The 26,488-nt window shown below is 36.5% G+C and overlaps 1 protein-coding gene across 2 annotated transcripts in view; it reads left to right on the top strand.

The window, feature by feature from the left end:
• LOC113237246 (serine/threonine-protein kinase NLK) overlaps positions 1-26,171 on the top strand; it is a 239,800-nt gene extending 213,629 nt beyond the window's left edge. Inside the window, exons 5-10 of one of the 2 annotated variants that reach the window (XM_026473620.1) lie at positions 10,185-10,353; positions 15,739-15,865; positions 16,612-16,782; positions 19,004-19,259; positions 20,191-20,284; positions 25,413-26,171. In XM_026473620.1, the coding sequence (XP_026329405.1) occupies positions 10,185-10,353; positions 15,739-15,865; positions 16,612-16,782; positions 19,004-19,259; positions 20,191-20,284; positions 25,413-25,467 (872 nt within the window). In that variant the 3' untranslated portion in view covers positions 25,468-26,171. Of the gene's footprint in view, positions 1-10,184; positions 10,354-15,738; positions 15,866-16,611; positions 16,783-19,003; positions 19,260-20,190; positions 20,329-25,412 lie in introns of both variants that reach the window. The other variant, XM_026473621.1, reaches the window with a different exon arrangement.
• The last annotated feature ends 317 nt before the right edge of the window (positions 26,172-26,488 follow it).

The following is a 26,488-nucleotide window of genomic DNA, read 5'->3' as shown; positions in this document are numbered from 1 at the left end:
CAACGTCCATGGTCTCGAAGGGACTGAAGACGCGAGTATCAGCATCTTCTTCGCCGTGCGAGTTTTTCTAACTACCCGCATTGATCTTCATTATTTATTTGTGCACTAGGGTTCTCACTAGACTGACACACAACACTCACGACATCCGGCGACTTGTCGGGCGATACTTGATGTCGTTTACACTTGCTGATAACTGGATCCCATGACGATGAAAGTTTAAAACCATCTTCTCGGTTGAAATTACGGTTTTTTTTTAATTTCAATAGCTTCACGTACGCTTCTACTATAGTGATGACGTAGAAAGGATCTTGGGATTATGAAGCTCAATCCAGTGGTTTGGTCCTGATTCTAGCAAATGCCCGGCTATTGCAGACTTATTGAGCAGACGGTTCTTAACAGCCGCGATGTGTTCTTTCGGCTCACTATTTCCGCTATGGTGCGTTTTGTCTGCCCAATATAGGAACTCCCACAACTGCAATCAATCTTGTAAACGCCCGGAGATTGAAAGGGGATTACGTCCTTAGGTGATCTGACATGCCCCGTGATCTTAGATAACGGCGTAAACTCAGTTTTTATGGAGTATTTTTTTAGTACTGTACCGATTTTGTCCGTTATTCTTTTCACGTAAGGCATGAACGCTGGTTGCCTTAAAACTACTTTTATACTAGTAATTTTCCAGTCGGATTCAAATTAAATTTAGTGGCATAAATATTCTCTCATTTGGTGCTACATTGACGTAACTGTAATTTTGGCAAAATTGAATTAAGTATATATCTGTAACATAACAAGTGTTTACATTCGAAGAAAAATGGCGGTAATTGTAAATTTATATGTATTGTAAAAATACACGGTTTCATTGAAGCTTCATATGTTTGAAACAAACTTAAAAATCAATTCAAATCCATCTCCTGTCAAGAGGTAGAATAGCGTGAATGTAGCACCAAATAAGCGACGTGCTGCTACATCGTGGAAACTTCTAAAAAGCATTATCAGATTATCTGACGGGATCCGTACGTATGTGGGGTACTTTATGTAATGGCAGCAATATGTAAACCGCTTTACGGGGCACTTTTCTCGGCAGCGCATTGAAGAATCATTGTTTAGTTTTTTATTGCCACTCGGGATGAAATGACCGACAGGTGGTACAGACAAACTTTGCTGTTAACTTCTGTTTCAGGTTCTAGGAACTATAAAATGCATAAGCTTAGATGCTAAACACTTTTATGACCTTTGTTGAACGTTGGTTAATAAGACGGTCGTTGTTCTTGACGGTATGCGAATGCAGACAGGTTGACATGTCTGTACGTTGTACTGTTTCCAGAAAATTATTGAATAGAATATTACGATGTTTTACTACAATGATACTCAATAATTTTTTTGTGAAATTACTCCACTAGTTCGTTATAGTTATTAATAAAAAGATCGGATACAAATATTCATTCGATCCGGCTGGATTCGAACCAGCGCATTTAGCCATGCACTCTCCCAACTAAGCTACGAAACGGGCCGGCAGACTTTACGAATTCTTCTATGTGCTTGTTACAGATCTTTGTTTTTTGGTTTTTAAAGACTTCTGCCGTAGCACCAGCTGTGAGAAATCTATGAATGGTAAATGCGCTGGTTGGAGTCCAGCCCGATCGAATGAATTTTTCTTTATGTTCGATTTTTGTACTAATAATTAGAAGTTTAAAGTTACACAGTTCTTCTTTTTGTCGTTACTTTTTTATTTTAGAATGACATTGACTTTGAGTATGTTGCCACCTTTATTGCATTTTTTGTGGTCGCTTTTAGATCTTTCGTGTTTTGGGCACGAGGGTGCACACCACCACGCTTACTCTCTGAAAACGGAGAATTTTAGTTGCAATTTGAAACTTCCATCGGCGACATAGACCTCAGTATACAACCTAGACGCATTTCACGTCGCACTTAAGTTTCTTGAGTTCCTTAACGAGCCTTTATGACTCGGCTCGTAGCTTCACACAACTGCGTGCTACTCTTCAAAACAATGTCACATTTGTTCAGAACACCTTACAGCTGAGATAAAGTGAAATGGTACATTACGTTGGCAATGTTTAACATTTAGCGTTAAAGTCGAGGTGAGTACAGGACATCCGTAGGGAAATTAAACTTACAGACCGAGTCGCTAATTTGTTTCGGCGCACGCGACACGGGGCCGTTACGCATTGTGCACCTGACTACGAATGACAGAGCATTGTCATTCCGATTCGAATATCGCTGAAAATACGAATATCGCTTGTACACCTAAAGATAAAATGACACTTCGGACACCTGTGACATTTCGGACCGTCATTTCTCGGATTCGGAACTGATATGACTGGACGTAGTGCACAAGCTCTAATAGCGGCAGAGATGTTTAGGTGTTTTGGACATGTAGATAAGATGAAAGAAGATTGACGGGGCAGATTTATAAGCCCAATGTGAGAGTACCACGAAAAAAAAAACAATGGAAGTGTCTTAAGCCTTGATTACTACGTGAACCGATGTCGCTAAAACTCACACAATTTGAAACACTACAAAATCTTGATATTGATTGGTCGTAGTTTCAAATTTAAACAGAAATAACAATACTGGATTGTTAACATAATTTAAACTTTACCCTGTTGGTATATCGTTGAAAGTTCAATACCATCAGCACCCATTATTACAAGTTACGACATTTTCATATCATATTGAAAATTTAAATAATGTGCTGCCATCTAGCGGTTCATTGCTGAACGACGACGATTTGGAGGTATTAATAATCAAGTTCTCTTATCAAGAAGCGACCATATGGGTATAAGCTTTGCTTTTGTTTCGGCGCACGCAACGACGTATGAGCTTTGTCGTATAATTTTTTTGTTATATGCCAGATTACGCATCAAATACCTGGTCTTAAACTAGACAAGTCCTTGTAGAATGAGTAGCAGAGCTACGTAATTCATTTGTCTACTTTGTGTCTTTGTTTACGTAAAAATAATCAGTTTAGACGCAGATAGTGTCTTATTAGTCTTTTAAATACATGTACAGTTATGTGCTCTATCTTTGTTATTTATTTACACGCCTCGTCTGATCTTTATTTTCATTAACCTGTTTCATCCTTGAAGGTATCTTCTGCAAATTTGAAGATATCACCTTTTTATACAGGGGTAATTTACAGTATTAACTATCTCGCAGGCCTATATTACTAACGTCATAACCAAGAACTTTTGTTCCATGACTTTTTACAAAATAATTAATGTACCAAACTTAAGTTTTTGTTATGCCATCTGACACTTTTAACATTTTCTGTATTTGGTAGAATAAGTTCAAACGTGCAAGCGTCCTCCGCGACGATTCCCACTCCTGTCCTGCACAGATTTATTACTGTTTAGAGCTTTAGAGAGTTATTACTGTTTAGAGCTTTAGAGAGTTATTACTGTTTAAATCTATTTATTTTTGTACGAAAGTAAAATCTGATGAATATTTAAGACATGGAACAAAAGCTGATGTTTATTATTATGGCACTGTGCGATTGTTAGTATTTTAAAAATAATCCTGTATTATTATTACCGCAACCGCACATTATTGTTCATAAATTACTTAGTCTCTAGTCTAATCTCCTTATATGCAGGTAACTGAAACACGTAGTACTATGACGTAACAATGTTAGAGACAGCTAAAGTTCCAATGTGGCACGTGTTACTAGGTGACGCGACTGTGAATGATATTTACTAAGTTTCTCAATGTTCTACAACTTTATAGTACACTCCCGGACAAATAATTCGAGCTACCTTGCATTTTCAGTATTAAATGCATTAAGCTTAAGAGTCAATACTATCTCATTCACGAATTCAATTTTCCCCCGTACTAATACGGTTCATTTTCCTTGGCTCGAGCGACAGGGACACTGGCTTTATTTCAGAATTATTTTTTTTACAAATAAAATTAAAGCCATGTGAAATATTATCGTATAGTATACGTGATTTGATCCATATGTAACGCGGTTTTCTTGCAAAATTTCTTGTAAGTTTGTGTTTTTCTTCTATTGTGCAAATTTTTAGGGATCGTGTTTTCACACCGTATAGTAATCAATGCATATCTTCAATTTTACTATATATTTTTTCCAAATTGATTGATTCAAAGCTTGCAAAGTTGTGCGGAAGAACCAAAACCAATTGAGGTTGTATAGACTGAAACAATGTTTGATTGAACGTTTAGTAGTAGTAGAGCTCGTTGTGAAAGATTTCCCTGGAAAGTACTGCCACCGTACCTATTTCTGCCGTCACGCAGTAATATGAGTATTACTGCGTTCCGGTTTTGAAGGATACAGGCGCTTTAAAATTAAACGCTGGTTGACCACTACTAATTTTTGTACAATATCTAGTCTGCAAAAGTGGCGCAACTGCATCGCGTCTGTACACGTAAACACTTTAAATTTAAGAAATTAAACGCTGTGTGAATTTGTGAAAATGAAATGTGCTGGTGAAATCACAGGCACCATCAAATTTCTTTTCCATAAAATTCGCCTTCAAATTTCTCTCGTAACTTTGGGTGTAATTTGTGATTGTCTACGTATGTATGTGTCCATGGCACCCACGACACAGGGTTTCCCTAGTGCGGGGCTATGAATGTGTGCGTTATTAATATATTATTTACATTATATATTATATTATGAAGTTATAACCTTTTGTAGGTATATAATGTTACGTGATTTTGGATTTTTGGAATATTTTTTACGTTTACGGTGAGTATTAAACGTTAATCTAAATAAAACTTTCGATCGCAGCTAACGAATTCATTAGCTTATTGTTGAACAATTAAAACCCTTTTGCACATTTTACTACCCATAATATGGTAATAAGAAACAATTCCCTTGCTCGTAAAGAGTAGACATGTCGGGTTCTAATGAGTTAGGCGTTCTACCCATCTATTATTTACGACTCGGAAATCTGGCACTCGCCCCTAATGACTGCCACGCTGCTTCGAAACCTGAGCATGCGACGGTGCGACCCACCGAGCATGGAACTTAATTACACCCTATTTCTAGCACGGGGTTTAAAAATTATAAGCTGTGACTAATTGTAACTATAGTTTAAAGTTATGGTTCTCAAATTTCTCTTTTGAGTCGGGGATGGTGAATGTGGTGAATATTAGTAGAGTTCTTAGTTCGAGTGATTGATGATTATACTATCTCAGTTAATTGGGACTATGGGACCTGTAAGTCGATAATCACACTGCACGCGTAATCACGCGCGCGGTGGCGGAGACGCAGATCTGCGTCAACGCGCGGTTTAATCTGCGCGGGGGCAGCAGTCTAGCGACCCCGCGTCACTTAAAGTACTCGCTTCGCAGTTGATCGCCGTAGTGATTGTATATGTAGCCGAGATCCTTCTTTGACAAGAATGGTTAATAATACAGAACTTATTCAGGAGGTTTTTGTTTACTCAAATAAAAAGACATCGAAGATATTGGATACATCCCTTTTTACGAACCAGATCATAAATGGATAATTTCAACTTCATTACAAAGATTTAAGAAAATATGAAGATAAATTTGGTCGATTTTCAATAGCAAATATAAATCGAGTTCTTAGGTTTTCGCGATTGTTACACATACACGGTAAAAACAGATTACTTAGAAAAATACAAAATTCTTTTTATGAAGACAAATTTATTAAATCCAACAAAACGATCCTCTCCCTATAGACGCTAGACAATAATTACTTGATAATAGTAAAAAAACGTCTCAAAAGTGTATTTTCGTTACAAGACAGAAATATTTAATCCAAGAGCAAATTAATTTACTTCAACTCACAAAGCCACTCTAGATTCAACAAAATATTTATTTGTTATTAGAAATGTCCGATTTTGATTAAAAAAAAAGAATGAAAAATTGAGAGGTACTTAATTATTTGACTGAAGATTTGTGTTTTCTAATATCAAAAAGGGTAAATTTACAGGGTTATGGACCCAACAGTATGTCTCACTAGCGTGAAAGCACACGGTTCAGTGTCATACCTTAAAGTAGCAGAAATAGGACGGAATCTTCTTATTGAGGACCATTCAGTGCCGTATAAATGCTACAGCGGCAGAATACACTAACAATTCCAAATATATGAGATGACTTTATACTATTGAAGTTAACAAAACGATAGCGCGTTTCAGAGTACAACTAATGCCATCTAGCAGTGGCGTCATGGAACTAATTGCATGTTAAAGTTGTGCTTGTTACAGGTGTAGTTTGATTTCATCCACCAAATTTCTTAAATTATGACTACATATAAATAACACCCTAACAAACTAGAGATACTACGTATTGTTTCTTTGGATAAATGACTGTTTATGATTTTTATAATTACAAGCACAAGTAAAAGTAATCGTTACCGCGTGCGCCTTCGGCGACATGTCACGACAAGATTGACTATGAAAACGCAACGAAATGTTGCTTTAAGAATATACTCTAGAATTTAGAATATTAATCTGAATAGAAAACATCTTCTTTTTTTGTTTAAGAATATATTTTCTTAAAATACACCCAAGAAATTTTGAATTCATTTAAGATTATTTAAATTTGATGTAAGAGGTAAAAATTTCTTGATGTAAGTAATGTCCAATGAATTGATTAGAAATGAAATAAAATTTTGAAGTGAACGTATTTGTCTCAAAGTTAGAATAAAGTTAAGAGTAAATTTGTATTAGAAAAAGATAAGCAGTATTTTTGTAATGACAATATTTTATTACTTTTAATAAATATTTTTTCAGAATTAGCAAATATTGTGAGAAATTGCTCTTTCTTATTAGTAGAAATCCTTTTTTTCTGTGTAGGAAATGAAACTATTTTTACAAATATACGCGATTTAAATCCGGAACAAACAAAAAGGTTTGTTTGAAAAAACAAATATACGCGATTTAAATCCGGAAAAATAGTTTCATTTCCTAAGCAAATATAAATTTATCGACGTCGAGATCTATTGTAGAAAACTGAACAGGTCCTTAGCTTAAAAATCTGCGCGGTAGTGCAGAGCGCAGTGTGCCATACCCTGCGGTTCGTGAACCGGATGGGTGAAACCGCACGCGCCTGAGAAGCGTTGTCAGTGTGTTCGACGGCGCGTGTTTTCCATACAAACTGAGGTCCTTCAGTACAACGTTAAAAAACGCAGGTTCGCGCTCCGTTGCGGGGCGCGTTGCAGTGATAATCGCCTAAGGGCTCCGAAACGTTGGTGTGTTTGAAAAAAAAAAACAAATACCTATAAGCGATTTATATCTGAAAACATAGTTTAATTTTCAAGGTAAATATTTATGTTAAAGTGCGAAAGAACATCAGTTAAGTATTTTGGAATAATAAAGATAATGTGCCATAGTTATTTTATTGAATATCATGGTGTTTTTATTACCATTATGTTTTTATAGCTCCAGTTTGGCGTAAAAGTCACTGATTCGAGTCCAGCCCGGGTTGAAGGCATTGTTCTTTGTGTTTTGTTAGATCTTTGTATAAATAATAATAATGTGTCAGACATCTATACCGATTACCTGTTCTTAAACTAGAGAACTTTATGTGCAATAGAGCTTCTTGTGAAAGAGTTCGTCTAGAAAAGTACGGCCACCTTACCCCTATTTATGCCGCCAAGCAGTAATGTCAGTATTGTGTTCCGGATTTGAAGGGTAAGGGTGCTGGTGAAATTACAGGCAAATGGGACTTGTCGACTTAAGTCTCAGGGTAGCGGGCGCAGTGAGTGCCCCTCAGATCTTTGTGATTTAAAGCATTGTGTGGTGCTACAGTAAATGTTATGGACAGGTGTGTCTCTTATCACCAAGTGCTCGACTCGTTCGTCCTGTCACGTGAAAGAATTCTTTGTAGGTATATCAGAACAACTGAAATTACTCGGGGCACCATCCAGAACACCTAGAACTAATTTAGAAAAGTTCATTGCCCGAATTGGTTCTACCGGTAATAGAGCCCGCCACCATGTCATCCAGCGCTCACAGGAATCGGCTTAACTGGCAGATGCAATAAATGAGCAGTATACACTCAGTTGGCATAAACTAAGCCTTAGTCTGTGTTAACTTTATTTCTGTACACCCCTTTGCATCCTCCCCTCTCGCTTAACAAATTTGTATGTTTTTGTATATCTACATATAACACAATGCGCGACACCTCCTTTCTGTAGAAGTATCTCACACACACACTCCGTAATAATTACTAGTGGCCTCCTTCGTAGCATCCTTTCAATTGTTTTACGTCTTTCAACGTACCCCATATCAGTTTTGATATTGACGAAAATATTTGTATGAGTTTTTTATGATAGCAAGTGACGGGATGAACAAGTCGTGCGCCTGGTGGTAAGCGACACGCCTGTCCATGACACTCAGGGCTTTAAATCGCAAATATCTGAGGGACATTGCCACTGTTCCCGTCACCGGACCTCTACTGCTACTACCTATAGTACATGCTATAACAATATCACTTGAATTGGTTCTCAATAATTCGTTTCAGAAATCGCCTATATTTGCCTCAACAATAGCCGTTAATTCGTCGACCCACTATATCGGCATAAATTTCCGACAACGTTTATTAACATTTGTGTCGGTGGTTTTAAATGACAACATACGCTTTAACCGGCTCCTTTTGTTTTAGATCATAGGTTCCCAAACTTTTTGGCACTTAGATAAAAACAATTCAACGACCACAAAAATAATCGAAAACACGTAGTTTTTATATTAATTTAACACAATAAATCACAAGGAAAAAAATTATATAATATTATGTAGTGCAGTTTATATAGATACTTCACGTGTGGATACTTTAAAGAAAAATTAACAATGTCACCAGGGACAAATTAAAAATGTAGACTCGTATATAAGGAGCTACTTAAAATATTTATCATGATTTATGTTGAAGCCGTTAAACTAAGCAGAATTTGACATACTACTGAACTACAGCAAATATCAAGTATTTGCTTCTAGATTGTGGCTACGGAATGTCTTTTGAGTTTAATTAGTGAATAGTTAATAAACATAACAATGCGTCATGTAGTATAAACTAATCCTTTAAGATTTGACTTTCTTGCTATTCATGTGTTATCGCAAAATAATTATGATTAGTTTGTCGCTTGAAGTTAAAATTTCTAGCAATATGTATGCTATTTATTTACCTAAATAATCGCTGCACAAATAAAAAATATGGGTGTTACGTTTATTTGAACCCGTGGTAGCCTATAATGGTTTGACCTACCGCCTCTCAAGCAGAGGCCGTGAGTTCCAATCCGGGTTCGCCTCTGAGTTTCTCGGAATTTGTGTGCGAAATTTAATTTGAAATTTACCATGAGCTTTTCAGTGAAGGAAAACATCTACCGTCCAATAACAAAACTAAAAAGCGGCTAAGTGACAAATGGTCAAATATCCGTTAAGATAGCGCGCAAAATTCTCTTTTAAAAATAGTTAAAATTAATTCACGTGTTCGACTTATCGGAACCTACGCTAACGATACGAAGCTAAAATATCATTAAACAATTTGAATATTCTAAAACTGGGTTATGTTTTTTTATGATATCTCAAATAAGTATTTTGTCACTTTGTCACGTTTTAGATAGCGATACGTCGAAACCTGCTCTTCGAAAAAGGTTCACAACTCTCGGAAAATGTGTGAGCTCCCTAGCCAACCCGTATTAGGCCAGTGTTGAAGACTATTCTTTAAATCCTCGCTTGAGAGGAAACCTGTGCTCAACAGTGGGACGTATAAATGGGTTGATTATGTTACTGTTGTAGTAATAGCAGTCTTTGTCTATAATCTACATTACGTACGTCCCAACGCTTTACCATATTCATCAGCACGCTTCGGCACTGCATCCATGATATTGATGCGTGCGTATAAGAAGGGTGCAATCCTAAATCGAATGAATATTCACGTGTCTTCAAAGTGTATTATTGTTTTATTGAACATGAAAGTTTCTTTGGCGTTTGCGAACTTCGCACCCCTTATTGAAAATTGGACTGAAACTTAGTCGATAGAGTTACAAGAATTGGAGAGCATGTGGGTTATATTTTTCTGTATCTAATGGAGCAGTGAACGTGTTTGATGTAACTCCACTTATGCCATTCTTTCATGAGGGGTGCGACTTGGTAACTTACTTTTTACTGTGCTATTTTACATTAGAAATTCATCTAGTTCTTTAAAACACAATTAAAGTACTATTTTTATTATTCCAGGTCTAAAGTATCTACACTCAGCCCGTATCTTGCACCGCGATATTAAACCCGGCAATCTTCTGGTGAACAGCAACTGTGTGCTCAAGATCTGCGATTTCGGCCTGGCCAGAGTCGAGGAACCGGATACGAATAAAAACATGACGCAAGAGGTCGTCACGCAATATTATAGGTGGGTAAATATTTTATTTTTAATAATGTTTCTTTTAAAAATACAGCTATATCGAGCATTCTTTGTATGAGAGCTGCTTATTCATGCTTCACAAGAAGCTGTGGATAAATCCTTAGATATTCTTCATTTTGATAAATTGAGTAGTTGAAATGCCATGGAACCTGTAAAACGTTCTCGCAGTGTAAAGAAAATCTCAGTACCTACGATTAGAAGAACTCGTCCATATTAATATCTATAGTTTTTTATGATTACATTTAAGGTGAATTGAGACCCAAAACAGACGTTTTCATTTATTTCAACCACACGGAAAATCGGTATTTCGACTTTTTTTTTAATCGATAGAATTGAAATAAGCGCGCGCTATTGGCTATCTAAATTAGATCTGATTGAGACAGCCAGTAGCGCGCGTTTATTTCAATTTTATCGCGCGCGTTACGACTATCATGCGTAGCCATGCTGCGGGGGCTGTAGTGAAATATGGGTCCTAAAAACGATTGTCTAAACGTCTCTCGATAAATAAAATCACAAAATTCCGCAAAATTATAATTTTTAAACATTCATCTATGAATAATCATCTCAGTACAGAGTACTAAAAAAAACCGACCTCAAAAGTTATTCAACCCCTAGTTTGTCACACTTAGGGTCGTATTCCAGAACTCGACTCAATACTCAAGTCAGGACTTGAGTATTGCAGTGAGCACTGAAAATCATACTCAAGTCCTTGCCATTAGGGTCGTATTTCCAGTTCTTGAAATCATACTCAAGTCTACTCAAGTCCTGACTTGAGCATTGAGTAGAGTTCTGGAATATGACCCTATGAGGTGGACTATTTTTTCCAATTTAAATGGCACTACTTCTGAGGCACCCTCTTTCCAACAATAAAAAAATCATCGTAATCGGTTCACAAATTAAAGTGAAAAAGAGTTATCACGTAACATACATAAAAAAAACAGTCGAATCCTTGTTTTGTAGTCGGTTAAAAAATAATTTTAATTCGATTGTTATTAGAGATATTTTATTTCTAATAGGTACCCAATTTCTTCTTATTTCTAAGGCACCTTTTTTCGTTTAACTCACACGTAAAACCTACGCCGCGTTACCATTTTCGTTTTAACGCAATAATCTTCCTTAACTATAAGTATTTATACTTCCCTCAAGAGACGCTAGATAGCGTTATTTAATTTGACGCAAATCCGAAATGTAGATGTTAATATTTATCCCTTGAATGGTGACTATTCCAACCGAATATTGATTAGGAACTCTACGCAGCCATTAGAAGACTTCTGGGAATCGCGTCCTTTTGAGAACGGCTACAAGGAACTCAAATTATAACTGATTTCGTCTTTTTAGTATTGTGTATGTGTGTGTGTGTATATATATATATATATATATATAGAACGCACACACTCAACATAGCCCCGCACTAGGAAACCCTGTGCCGCGGTTGCCATGGACACACACATAGTCAACCACAAATTACACCCAAACTCACGAGAGAAATAAATGTAGGCCATACACACATTTATGTCGGCCCGGGAATCGAACCTGGGACCTCTGCGTCTTACACAATCGCACATACGTATTGCACATTCTGTGGGGTGTTGGGTCTGCTGTTGTAATCTTATTTGGAAGGAATTTATGGGACTTTGATTGGTATCTTGAAATACACCGAATTTGGACTGAATTCTGTAAAAGTGAAAGTCAAAGAATAAATAAATTTAATAAAAATAAATTTAGGGTAAAATAAATTTACTCTTGAAAGCGTCGCTTTTAAGCTACTGCTCGTTCACTACGCTGACTTCTCTGAGAAGAACGAGCAAGAAACTTTAAGGGATTGCTCTTTTCAAAGAAACTTAAATGCTTTGGTATACACTTTGAAACAAATTTGTATGGAATCCTGAGCCATGTCGTCCCTACATTTTTATCTCACACGTAGTCTTCAATTTTGAAATATGACTTTTTAATTAAAATATTTTTAATGCAGTTTTTAAACTTAGGAAGTATATGCTCCGGAATTTTATTGTAAAAACGTATACAGTTCCCCATAAAAGAGTCGTTTAGCGAAAATCAATTCCAGATACCTTAATAATTGAATTTCGCTAAAAATGTCGGTTACGTTAGTATGATATAGAGTACGATAAGGATGTCAGAATAGGGGGTTTGCAATTAATATTAGACATACCTGGTTAATTACTTTACTGTCTCAGTCAGCCGTGACTATGGGACTTGTAAAGGTCCGAAACGTTGGTTTGTTTGAAAAAAATATTGTACGCGATTTAGACCCTGAAAAATAGTTTCAATTTTTTAATTATTTTTCTTTTTTATAATAAAATAAGAAAAATCTCTAAATTATCAGTGACCTGTATACCTATATGTAAATCGTAAAGTGACGGGATGAACAAGACGTGCATCTGATGGTACGCTACACGCCTGTCCATAACAGTTACAGTGCCACTCAAAGCTTTAAATCGCAAAGATCCGAGGGACACTGTCACTGCGCCCGTCACCCTGAGACATAAGTTGACAAGTCCCATGTGCCTGTAATTTCACCAGCACCCTTACCCTTCAAAACCGGAACACAGTAATGCTAACATCACTGCTTGGTGACAGAAATAGGTAATGTGGCAGTACATTTATGGACGAACTCTTTCACAAGGAGCTCTACTGCTGTAAATTTTATCTTATAATTTATTCTATAAAATTTATCTTAAATCTGCTGATTTAACGATCGAAAGTAGCGGATATAACATGTTTCGTAATAATTTTACTTATAATACGGAGTTCATAATCTTCACTTTATTAACTTTGTAACTTTCACTTGTGAAATTAACTTTGTAATCAAATTTTTCGAATAAAATCTTATATTTAAGATATTATTTAAATTTAATTACTACATAATTATTGTGACTTGAGAACATTTAAGATACAATTCCTTTTATATTTAACTTTTCACAGTTTATTGATCACCGCTTATCGGACGATTACCAGGTTACTTAGCCAACATGTGTTCACATGTTATTTATTTATTTGATCTTTACTGTACAAGATAATTGAGGCTATCAACGCAAAAGTGGTGTAACCCACTTTTTTTTTTCTAAAATATTACTTTAAATGATACTAAAGTACATAATTATTTCTATATATCTAAATATAAAATAATACTCACTTAGTACTTTAGTATCATTTAAAGTAACATTGCAGAAAAAATGGTGGTTGCACCACTTTTGCCCTGATAGCTTCAATTATGAATGACGTACATAAGTACTATGCCATATGGCATTCTGCGTACTACATTTACATACAACGATTTAAAACCTTATTCTACACAAATAACAAGTAAAGAATATGTACAACAGCTTATACTAACAGTTATTGAAAAATAACAAGGCAGTATAGTACATTGTGTATTAAAGGCGGTGAATGAGGAATTACGAACGAGACTCTATTAAAATCTTTCGGAGTCGAGATTCTTAATTCCCGTACCACCCTTGAAACATACAATGTTTTTCATCACACCGACGCCGACTATAGCCATGAAGAGTAACATGTTAACACGTCGATGCGCTCATTGCACAGTTCAAGTAAAAATAACGGGCTTATTGTCAGGCATTCGACACTAGTCAGTTGTGGTATCATTACTTTAAGCGACTTTTTGATAGACTCAGAGTTCAGTACAATAACGCATTGCGTGCTATGCTGCTGCTGCCCTGGCGGTGTAGTGCGTCTGGCATGTTTGCCGTGAATACAGTCGACGATTTTTTCGCCATAATACGAAAGTGATATTGGTCATTTCTTACGAGAGTGAGCGATTCGGTCAATATAAGTAAGTAATCAATCAATATAAGTAAGGACAGTATGCGATACGTGCGACTTTGTAAGAGAACACTCTATTTTTAAAATATAAACAAATTAATTATAATTATATTATTATTTGTAATGTAAATTGAATTCAATTTAATGTGATTCTTAATTATTTACTTCATTAATGATAATAATATTCGGTTATTAAAATTCAATTTAGTGGATATGTAATGTAATGTAATAAATAAATAATGTTAAATTTGTTAATGGGTGTATACCTAGAACATAAAGAAACATTTTATTTATTTATTACGTATTTAAATTCAAATTTCATGAGGATCGAAACAATTAGAGAAAAGAGAGCTCGAGTTCGAACCCCAGCTGACCGTCATGTTACATGTAAAAATTGAAAACAGTTTGTTCATATGTTGCTTGTTACTTGTTACTAAGGTGTTGTTGTTGTTAGGGTGGTTTATATGTAAATAACAAGTGACAAGCTCTTACAATTTGTGACCGTTGCTCTACGACCTATTGTTTTCATGGTAACTAATTGACAACTGAACAGATCGACAAGCAGTGGGGTCAACAGAATTGGATTGGGTCAGGTTTGTCTAACTCGTTTGAGGAATTGATTTGATGTCTTGCGTTGTTCTGTTAGTTCAGTCAAAATAACTTCTAAAACCCCTGTTTTTTTTTAATATTTGGTAAAACAATATACATGTATACGGTTTTTTACAAGTTGCTCAAAAATGGCGAGGAAAATATTGTGTATTATTGGGTTTCTATATACACTGTTTTTTTAATGCGACAGTATGGGGAAATCCGAAACCATAGTAGATACAAGGAAAATGTCTTAGGAACCGTTACCTTTTTTTTGTGAAAACAATTTTCAGTCAACTTTTTGGTCAAGCGTGATTTGTCCATAAAAATGAACAAAATTGATCAAATTTTTCGCTAATCGATTCGGTGTCATGAAGGGATCATTTCATTGTATGGGATGAAAAAATCGGGACAGCCGAAGTTGGTCAAATTTCATAAAATATTTTTCATACATAATGAATAAATAATAAATAATAATAATAATAATTAATTAATAGTCCATAAGATAATGGTGTTGGTTACAAAAGAAAATCTTAGAACTATGTTAGTATGATTACATTGAATTTTGAGATATTGATAGAAAATTTAAATATTAAAATTTGGAAAATGCACAATTATTACTTAATTTGACCAATTGTAATGTTTACCCAAAACTTTAAAATTGTACAGTCAAAACGATGGGCAAACATCCTCAATCAACATAAAATGGACTTTTGTTTAATGCTAATAGACTGTTTCTTATAAGTATGATTTCATTGTATGGGAAGAAAAAATCGGGACGGAAGTTGATCAAATTAATAAAAAGTTTTTTTTCATACGACAACATAAAGACTTACAGTACTAATTATCGATATGAGTTAAATTACAGTTAGTTATCAACTTTGGGCAAAAGGTATGAGAATATTTTTAGCGACTTTGTATGACGTTTTGTTGACAAGCTGATGATAATCGTTTTCATCTAAATTCCACTTTGTTATGTTCCAGAGCACCGGAAATCCTGATGGGCGCAAACCACTACACAGCGGCAGTGGACGTGTGGTCAGTAGGCTGCATATTTGGCGAGCTGCTGGGCCGACGGATCCTCTTCCAGGCGCAGAGTCCTGTCCAACAGGTGACATTATTTACAAATAACATGCATGAGAACTTCAATTGTAGGGTCTTGCTTGCTACGAATCTTTCGAAGAATAAAATTATAGTTTTAATTTTGAACATAGATTGTTACAATATTTCACCACCATGGTAATTAATTATTTTTTGTGAAATTACTCCACTACTTTGTAGTAATTATTAATACAGCGATAGAACACTAAGAAAAATTAAGGAATTTTTCTTAGTGTTCTTCATTTTTTGCATAGCATTTTTTGAATTTAGACGAATCGAAGGGATTTGACTAAATTCGAACCAAATTTTTGTTAGTGTTCGATCTTTACGTTAATAAATTTGGAAAGTAATCTTTGAGGAATTGACAAAGTAGACAAAAAAAAGTACTTTAAAATTTTGCTTCATGGAAACATTATTTTATTTTTAAAAGTAAGTAATACTACATCTAGAGATTTAAAGTTTCTTGCCTCATTTGGGAATGGAAGCGACTAAATTTGAAAAAACATATTTAATATATATTTTTATGATGCCGATAGAAATGTTCAATTACGAGTATATAAGAAAATGTAGTGGTAGTACTTTTAAAACTATGTATCGAGGAAGCAAAATATCCTATCTACAATATTTAAAGCATCCGCCCTCCATGCCCCATAGCTGTGAAGCGCCCTGTATAACTAGGTATACTAAAGAAATGTATTTTTCATTAATTTATTAATTGCTTACTTTTAATTACGCTTGTGTACCTGTGCATTGCAGCTGGAGCTAATAACGGAGCTTCTGGGCACACCGTCACTAGAAGACATGCGGCATGCATGCGCCGGCGCCCGCGCGCATATGCTGCGGCGCGCGCCCCGCCCGCCCGCGCTCGCTGCGCTCTACACGCTCTCCGTGCAAGCCACGCACGAGGCCGTACATTTGCTCGCGCAGGTAAGCTTGACACGTTGTTAAGGTAATCACACTGGAAAAAATTGGTACCAAAGTGATATGGAGCTTGGTACTTTATTGCCAGAAAAAATTAACCAGGCTCAACTTTTTTGCTAGATATGTGCAAAAAAGTGCAAAAACAATAAAAAAAATTGTGACCTTGTTATGTTTTAAGGAAACTACCGTTACGTTTACTACTGGTCACTTTTTACAAAGTTCATTCACTCCAATATAGCAGGTAGTTATAGATAGGTACATTTGCAACATGCGTCAACATAGCAGACCTGCATTTTTTGAAGTATTATTTAAAACAAAAATTTGGTAAACATGTTTAAATAACTATCAGCATCATTGCGATTCTCAAAGAAGTCCAAAAAGCAGCAACACTTAATCGCTAAAATATTCAAATACTTGATTGCAATTGACATTCTGATTAAAGATGGGAAAAACTGCTTATTTTTTTTCAACGTTTAAAGGTTATGCTTTTTTAAAAAAAGCGTGCTTTTTTAAACGCTTTTTTTAATTTTTCACGTAAACGCTTTTTAATTTGAAGCTAACAAAATCGTTTAGAAAACGTTTAAGCGCATAGTCTTTTATGTTAAAAAAAGCTTACAACGTTGTGTTGATAGCGAAACGCAAGAGTAGACCACTAAAGGTATTAGTAAGTTTTTTTGTAAAAAACGAGTTATATTTTTATTATGACGTAACACTATTATATTAACATTTTGTTCATTGGCGTTTAAAAGCGTTCGTTTTGTTTAACTTTTGTAGTTGTTAACCGTTGAAATGGAAAAAACTGCTTATTTTTTTAACGTTAAAACGTACGTTTAAAAAGCGTGCTTGTAAAAGCGCTTTTCACCTAATCGCTTTTTAATTTGACGCTTAAAAAGTCGCTTAGAAAAACGTTTAAGTGCATAGATCTTATGTTTAAAAACAACGCTTACGCTTAAAATGAAAAGCGTGCTTATGCGCTTATTTTAAAAAGCAGACTTTTTAAGTGCTTTTCGTTTAAACGCCCACCTCTAAATGATTATCACTAGTGTCAGGTTTCTCTGACTGTACAGTCAACCCGTGACCATGGAGCGTGCAACCGTTTCGAAATATCGGGAAAATAAAAAGAAGTCATACCGTGGTAAGAAACCTGATATTAGTGATAATCATTTAGTGAATAACCACGAAAGTCTTAAATTAAAAGCCCACCTCTAATTCTGTTCTGTCAATATATTTTTCATGACATTGGCCACTAGCCCATTACCAAAAAATTACATTACGTGGGATTCCGTTGTATTAAAAATTCTTAACGATTTTCGGAAATTGCAGGTAAGAAAAAAATATTTTTGATTCAGAATTTCGACATTTTGAGAGATCTTTACAAAACGCCTACTGAAAGCCTGGTAAAATTTTCCTTTTATTTTAGTACCACTAATGGAACAACTCTTTTGCAAATTCTGTGAAAATACAGTAAATTTGAACTTATTTCGTTGGCTACGTCTTTACATCATATAGCGTGTAACGGTCATAACGTAACTGGAAGGTCGATGAGTAATTTCTAAGTTACGTACTGTCGTAAGTGTTTAGTAGCAATAAAATAATGTCGGTAATGGTGAAGAAATACGTCTTGTTGAAACCTGGCTGTGGAAAACTGAGAAGCCCTCAAGCCACATTGGAGCAGCGTAGACGATATCCTAAACGTTCTCCTTAGAGAAGACCTATGCTCAGCAATGGGACGTATCATCTTTGTCAACCCATTTATATGTCCCGCTGCTTTTCGCGAGTGTTCTCTCAGGCTAGAATTTATGCCATAGTCGGACACTATGGATTAATGAGGGTTGGGAACTTAACTCGTTTTCCTAGGGTTGTGATTTGCGAACCTTCTTCGACGTGCAGTTTCGCTTGTTTGTTTTTGTTGCACCGAAAAGCTTATGGTAAATTTTCAAATTTTTCGTATATAAATTCCGAGAATCTCAGAGGTGCGAGCCCGGATTCGAAACCACAGCCTCTGCTTGAAAGGCGGTTTGTCAAACGATTAAGTTACCTCGGCTTCAAATAAATGTAATACCCATATTTTTTATTTCTGCTGCGATTATTTAGGTAAATAAATAGCATAAAATTTGCTCGACAATTTAATTTCACGCGACAAACTAATCATTATTTTGGGTTGATAATGTTGACTTTTTTTAACAGTAAGTCTTGTTGCTAAACAAAGTTGTGAACATGATTTCAGATGTTAGTATTCGATCCGGCGAAGCGCATCTCTGTAGTGGACGCACTGGCCCACCCGTACCTCGAGGAAGGCCGCCTGCGCTACCATTCATGCATGTGCAAGTGCTGCTACAGCGCGCCGGGCGGCGTGGGCGGCGTCGGCGTGGGGGGCGGGCCTGCGCCCGCGCGCCACTACTCGCCCGACCTCGAGCCCGTCGCGACGCATCCCTTCCATGACGCCTGGGAGAGGAAGCTCACGTCTGTACATCAGGTCAAAGGTGCGTTTGACATCTGTTGCTAATATTTGCGTACTTTTCTTGTATTTATGTATCTGCACTCCAGCGATTTTTTTTTTCAAACATGCTCGGGAATTTTTGCATTACTTCCAAAAAAAGAACGCACGCAATTATGGAGCGTGTAACTCTGTGCCGGCCTAACCGCATTTGCGTGTGTCAGAGAACATACAAATCTAGAGAGCTTAGATCGAGTTCGGATGTCGCTTGTGCACCAAGTCCGATACGAATCCGAGACAATACGAATATTACTCGTACACCTAGAGATTACTACTAACTATTCGTCCTATCAATCTCCGTCAAATTTTGGCATTGTCATTATTATGAAGACGCAAAAGAAATAAAAAGTTTTGGGTACACCTTTTCCTGCTAAACTGACTTTTCATAGGATCGTTTTATAATAATTACTATGAACTTAAACGAGATAGCAAGAAATTTATTTATTGTATTACTGAATGGGTGTGTCCGCTTGTAATAATATACATATTGAAAAAAAAAAAAAAGTGTTTTTTTAATATGAGAGTATGGGGCAATCCGAAACCATAGAGGATACAAGGACACTCTTAGGAACCATTAAGTATTTTTTTGTGAAAACGATTTTGTAATTGTAAATTTTTTGGTCAAGCGTGAGTTGTCCGTAAGAATGAATAAAATTGATCAAATTTTTTTAGTGCTGATCGACTCAGTATCATGAAGGGATCATTTCATTGTAAAGGAAGAAAAAAATCGGAACAGCAGAAGTTGGTCAAATTTCATAAAATAGTTTTTCATACCAAATGAATAAAATTTAAAATTTTTTTTAAATTCTAATAGACTCCACTTTCTTATAAGGATGACTTCAATGACTTTGTAGAAAAAAATGGAAAAGCAGAAGTTGATAACCTTTTTTAACATGTTTTAACTATAACTTCCGCAGAGGAGATCCACAAATTCATAGCGGAACAGCTCCAAACCTCACGCGTCCCTCTCTGCATCAACCCGCAGTCCGCCGCGTTCAAGAGCTTCGCAAGGTAAGGCGCAGCCGCAACCGCCACCAACAACCAACCGACACTAGGTGATTTCTTTGCGATACCTTCTTGAGACTCACTTCTCGCGCAAACTACCGCAACTGGATGGAGATAGGGGGGTCAATGATGATTGGTTGTATTTTGATTTGTAATATTAGCCTGTTTGCTGACAGTGGAAAGTATTATTATTAAATAGTCCACATGTTAAATATCCATGAAGAGAATTTAAATTATGTTTAAAATAATTACTCTGACTGGAATATATCAAAACAAGACGATGACAGCACCGTTTCGACACTAGAACTAAAATATAAAACAGTTCAAAATTTTCATTTTCAAACTGTCAATTGAGAGGCTGCAATTGAATATCACTGTCAAAAACAACATTTTTCTTCATGTCTCATATCTACACCGTCGCGGTCGTTGCGCAGGAGTGCGTCTCCCAGCTGTATAGCGACCACCCGCACTCGACGCGCCACGACCCCCGTCCTCCCCCCGTCCATGGGACAACACTGCTTGCACCCAACACGCTAACACGAAGCTTCCTGAACATTACACTGGGTATATTGATACAGTCGATCGAGCACAAATGTTCTTCAATGTCTATGTATCAATGGGACGCCATGTTCGGTTGTGGTACAAGTCTAACAATTTGTTCGGTCGTGAATATGTACTAGGTACCCGAAGTTCCAGAGGCGACGTCTTAGCGCGTGGTTCAAATTGCAACTAACATTCTTCGTGTGTTCTGTCTTACTTTCAAAGTTTAAAGCCAGTGTTGTGTCCACCGTTCAAGTAAAGATAATAAGAGACGGCAAGCAGGCATCACAACTAGGTGTGTCACGGTGCGATCTGCTAGTGTGTGCACGTCAGTGTCACCTCTATGTACATAACGTATCATCACCATGTGTCTCGCCATCTCTACACCTCGTTCTACTCGGGCCCTTAAGTTCGGTGGTCGCAGTAAAAAAAAACCTATGTCGTATCCCCCCACACTTCCCCTCCGACACCTCGCTTACAGTAGTTGTGTTTTTGCAGTGTAGGTGTCAGTACTTTGTGCCTTCATTTGTACGATAACACGAGCAACTTATGTACTTGACGGGCCATTTTGCGGGCGCCCGATTTGTGCATGGGTTTATACATTTTGTTTTGTCTTACTTTCTCCGCTTCCGAGCGATAGTTCTCTGTACATACCACGCCGCAGCGCCGCTGTTTTCAAGCTAATCAACCCTCTTGAAATGGTGGTGTCCCGCTTTCACCTAGCATAGCACCGCTATTCCGACAGTAGTAATAACATTCTGCTTTTTCTGTGTTTTGCGACAGCTCTAGAGCGGGTTCGAAAGCAAAAGTTTGTTCCCCTTTCAAGACGGCGGCAAAAATACTACTGCTATCGCCCGTGATATTTCTGTGCGCTGCCTAGTGCGCCGCAGCCCCAGTAAGCGCTCTGCACGCATTCCTGTGTTGTCCTTATCTGTGTACTGCTCCAACACTTTAACGAGACCGCTGCTATAAGCTTGCGTATTTACTTCTAAGGCCGCAAATTCGGAATTGTGGCGCGTACAGCAGAGCGTTTGCGCATACGTTGTGCGCGCAAACTTTGAACGCTCTGCTAAACGCACCGTCGAATTTTGGCCTAAGGGTGGTTATACGCGGTGATTTTCAGCATCGCGAAGTTGCCTTGTGTAACCGCTCTAACATCATCGTTTCTACAAAGTTTCTTATGGAAGATAATGTTCCAAGCTAATACGCAAGCGTTATTTAATAAGTGAATTCGTGATCTTGCGTCGTTGGTCTCCTTACAGGTCTTGGACGGTATACATCGACGCTTTTCGGCGAGGCAATTCTTATAAATTCCATTAGTAATATAAAATGCATGCTTTGCTTCGTCGTCGTGCGTCGAATCGTAATTTCAAAAGGGTTGATCGATAGATAATCCGTCCCGCGAATGGTTCATTTGCAATGCATGATTTCTGATTCGTACGTTTTTGTGTTACGGGTTGTCGACAGCTATTTAGAATACATTTTAATACACACACTGGCACATTTAGCGGAATAATGAAAAAGTAAGAAAATAAAATAGTAACGTTCATGTTTACGCAAATAAGTGTTAGACATAAAATAGCAGTTCAATTAAGACCTTTTAACGTCGATTTCCTAGTCCTTTTAGAAAAAAATAGTAATTAGACAAATTGCACATTATTTAAAAAAATTGTAACAAAGCCGAAATACCTTAAATTTGAAAAATAGTAACAGTTTACAATTGTTAAAAGTCTAGTATTAATCAAATTTAAATAAATAAAATTATTTTTTTCAAACAAGTCCACGTTCCGGGCCCTTTACAGGAAGGACAATTAGCCATGACCATGGAACCTCTAAAGGTACCCGAAACGTGATATGTTTGAAAAAAAAAACAAATATACGTGATTTAGATCCGAAAAAAATAGTTTCATTTGCGTATACAGTTAAAGTTTAAGAGAACACAAAATTAACCTCGAACCACTACACAAGCCAGGATTAGTTGGAAATCAAAACAATTAAATGAAAAAAAAAAAATAAGTTAGTCGACTAATGTTTTATTTTCAATTTAAAATAACTAATTAAAATAACTGACCAAACTCTCGAAAGAAACACTACAATATTTTGTGGGTTTTACTAGTGTTCCGCTAAATCTGTCGGTCAGTGTATAAATACAGTAGCACTCTGAATCTCAAAACGTCTGATGAATTATGTATGTCTAAAAGATATTATTACATTAAACTACGTTGAATTTAAAACATTATTTTATCACATTTTATTCGTTTTTTGAGCAATTAAATATATCTGCTTACTCAGCTTTCAAACGCGTAAATTTGCCACTAATCGTTGTAAGCTTATCTTTTTTATACATGGGTATATCACTGACATAACGGAATTGATATGAGATACAGTATAAGGTGTGAAATATTGTTACACTGAATATAAGTCGCCTTGAAAAGTATGCCAAGGACTAAAACAGTCTTGGTCTCGTATCCATTCGTTCAAATGCTTATATTCTTTCGATCAAATACTTTAGATAGGACTATGACTGCCCCACTTTGTTTTCTAAATAGATTGACGAAAAATAACTGTACGGATCAGAAAATATATCTATATGCGGAATAGTGGGTCCTTTACGGATATCTAGGCAGAACATTCAACTCAGAATATCGAGGTATAAAACTAGGTTTTTATAGCTTTGTATGGGTCAATAATTAGAATTTATAGATTCATAATATGTGAATATATTTGTTACCATAATTATTTTTACTATTTTTAAGACAGCTTTAGTTAAAAATTTACGCGCCTTCCGTCCTTAAAAGTTTAAAATCCATTTATTGAAATACCAATCGTAAGGTGACCCCTGCAAGGCTAGATCTGGAGTGTCTGCTTAGAATGGCAGTAGTGCATGCGTAGAGTGTACACAGTGCCAAGCACATGGTTGTGGTGATACTCAGTAGACAAGTGTAGTTTGTGATGCAGATTTGCTACGAGTTCTCTTTTATTATCATAGTACAGTCTTGGTCTTTTAAACGAACCTTTTTGATTCTATTATGCATGATGGGAGTACAATGTTTGGTGGATTGTGGCGAACGTACGTACGTAACTTATGGACTTAGGTTTTATTAAACTGTTTCTGTAAAGCTAGCACGACAAGGAGCGATTTGCGCGAGAGCGGCGTAAAGCGCGAGTTCCCGCGCTAGTCGCGCTCTCTCGTGCTAGCCCCGCTATATCGTCGGTGTTTTGCTGGAAGGGCGAAAGCGCCATTTAGAAAAAAAAACCAGGTGACCATGTTTTAGTTTTTGACGACTATTAAAATATGTGCGTCCAGTTTTGAAATAAAATTTTGGTTTTAATATAGTTTTAAGTATTACAAAAACAGGACGTAAATATTTTAAAACTATTGTGAAAAACTGAAACATGCTCCCTTGAAAAATTTTTCGAAATGGCGCTTTCGCCCTTTCTACAAAACACCGACGATATTAGCAGAGCCTAAGTTTTCTTGGTATTCAGATCGATACCTTCCACGTACGTTGTTGTAAGTCAAAATACCATTTTTTGGCTTTTTACCTTAAATATATCCTTTTTTTATGTATATGACAGGTTCTATATTTAAAAGTAAATAAATCGTTTCATGTTATGTTTACTTTCAAACATGGAACCTTTAATATATGTAGGCAGCTACATTTTAATGAAATATTTACGTTATTTAAGAGCATATACTTAAAATAGTAAAAATAACTTATTATAAAACTTGTTGTGAACATCATTGGTTCATTTAAGTAAATAATGGCGTGACTGATGAGCCAATTGTACCTGTTTTGCATTGGATACCATTTTTTGTCACAATGCAAGTTAGTCGCTCTTACAGCGGTGCGAAATGTATAGCTTTTCTAATAGTAAAATCGTGGTATTATTGATTCCATCCCCTATAATATAATAAAAAGGATATATTTAACCTGCCAAGACCCAGCAAACTGCAAGTATACTTTCAGTTTACTGCCTCCGTGGCCGAACGGTTACCATGCCGGACTGCCACGCAGAGGTCCCAGGTTCGATTCCCGGGCCGGGAGAAATATTTGTATGGCCTACATTTATTTCTCTCGTGAGTTTGGGTGTAATTTGTGGTTGTCTATGTGTGTGTCCATGGCACCCGCGACACAGGGTTTCCCTAGTGCGGGGCTATGTTGAGTGTGAGCGTTATAGTTTTGTACGAAAAATGTATTTTTCTAGATACTCTATGGTCATAATTATAGAATATGTAGCGCTAAATGTGAATGCGATATTTTCATAATAATGTATACTGGGCGTTTACCTGACCATAGGAATAATATTATCTGCGTCTGAATCACATATGTACATTTTGATCTACATATTACGTGGAGTTGAGGAGAAGTTAAAAAATAAAATAAAATGGTATTTTGACTTACAACAACTTACATGAGAGGTATTGAGATAATTACATTAAGATACACAACACACAAGGCCTTTGATGATAAATTTTTACTTGAACATTTTTTTTTTCAAATTCGCCAAATCCATAAAACATGTACACCCTAGTGGCGTGGGTGTGGGTACCCTACCGGTCTACACGACTCTAACCCGCAGACTCTTGCAGTTCCACCGTGGCGCACCCGTCGGAGCTGCCGCCGTCGCCGCACCAATGGGAATGACGTGAGTCGCGCCGCGGCCAAGACAGGCGGCGCGCGAATTTCAACGACACGCGTTAACTCGCCGCGATGCACGTTGCTACACACATCGACATTTACTGCTTTATGATCTCTCGACAGTTCGTTCGACGCAATTAATACCTTGTGTCATCGACATAAAGATCACTGAAATATTTACTCTGTATCAAGCCACAGTCAAGTATGTATTTTTAAACAAAATTTACATTTAAACTGTTCATGGTCGTTGCTTTGATTATGTGAACCAACCAGCTTATCGTACGCAAAATCACGTTGATTTTAAAATTTGATATAAAGTCCATCGACATTAAAACTGCTCAAATATCTACCTACTCAAGAAAAGAATAATACTAATCAAATTGTGTACTTTTTAAATTGTGAATATATTAAAAACATTCCTCTTCTTTTTGCTTTTGAGGCGAACTTTTTGAATTTCGCCAGTATCGAGATATAGTGTGAGGAAGCACACGCTTTTAGAATGGCTCATGATTTCACAGATGACCAGGGCTTTCAGAACTTTTCGATATTTTAACCGAATCGTTCCATTGTATATCGTTCTCGAAGCGAAGGGCGCTTTCCAAGTTATTCAGAACATCTAAGTTAAACGTTCGGTTCGGATTCGGATACGATATCGTTATCCAACAGCGTTTACAGAGTTAGTCCGTGAAATAGATTATAAGAGAAATTAAAATCCTTTTATATACATTTTTAAGACTGAAGTCCTAAAATATAGGAATGCATTAGTCTTGCATTAAAATGCATTAATAAAATTGAACAAAATTATTGAAATGAAAAATGAAAAATTGAAATTGAACAATATTCTGGTGTTGTTAATAAAAACGAAAACACATCTTACGATATCAAATCGAATCGGTCGATAACTGAGTTATTGTAAAGTTCTGAATCGACCCCCAGACGGCTGGCCTGACAGGGCGCGAACTTGCGCGAGAGCGGCATAAACCGCGAGATACCTTTCTCGCATAGAGAATCGCGCGCGTTATGGCGC

This window comes from Hyposmocoma kahamanoa, unplaced genomic scaffold (assembly GCF_003589595.1).
Source record: "Hyposmocoma kahamanoa isolate Upper Pololo Valley unplaced genomic scaffold, ASM358959v1 93, whole genome shotgun sequence".
Lineage (NCBI taxonomy): Eukaryota > Metazoa > Arthropoda > Insecta > Lepidoptera > Cosmopterigidae > Hyposmocoma > Hyposmocoma kahamanoa.
This window is presented reverse-complemented; position numbering and strand designations above follow the sequence as displayed.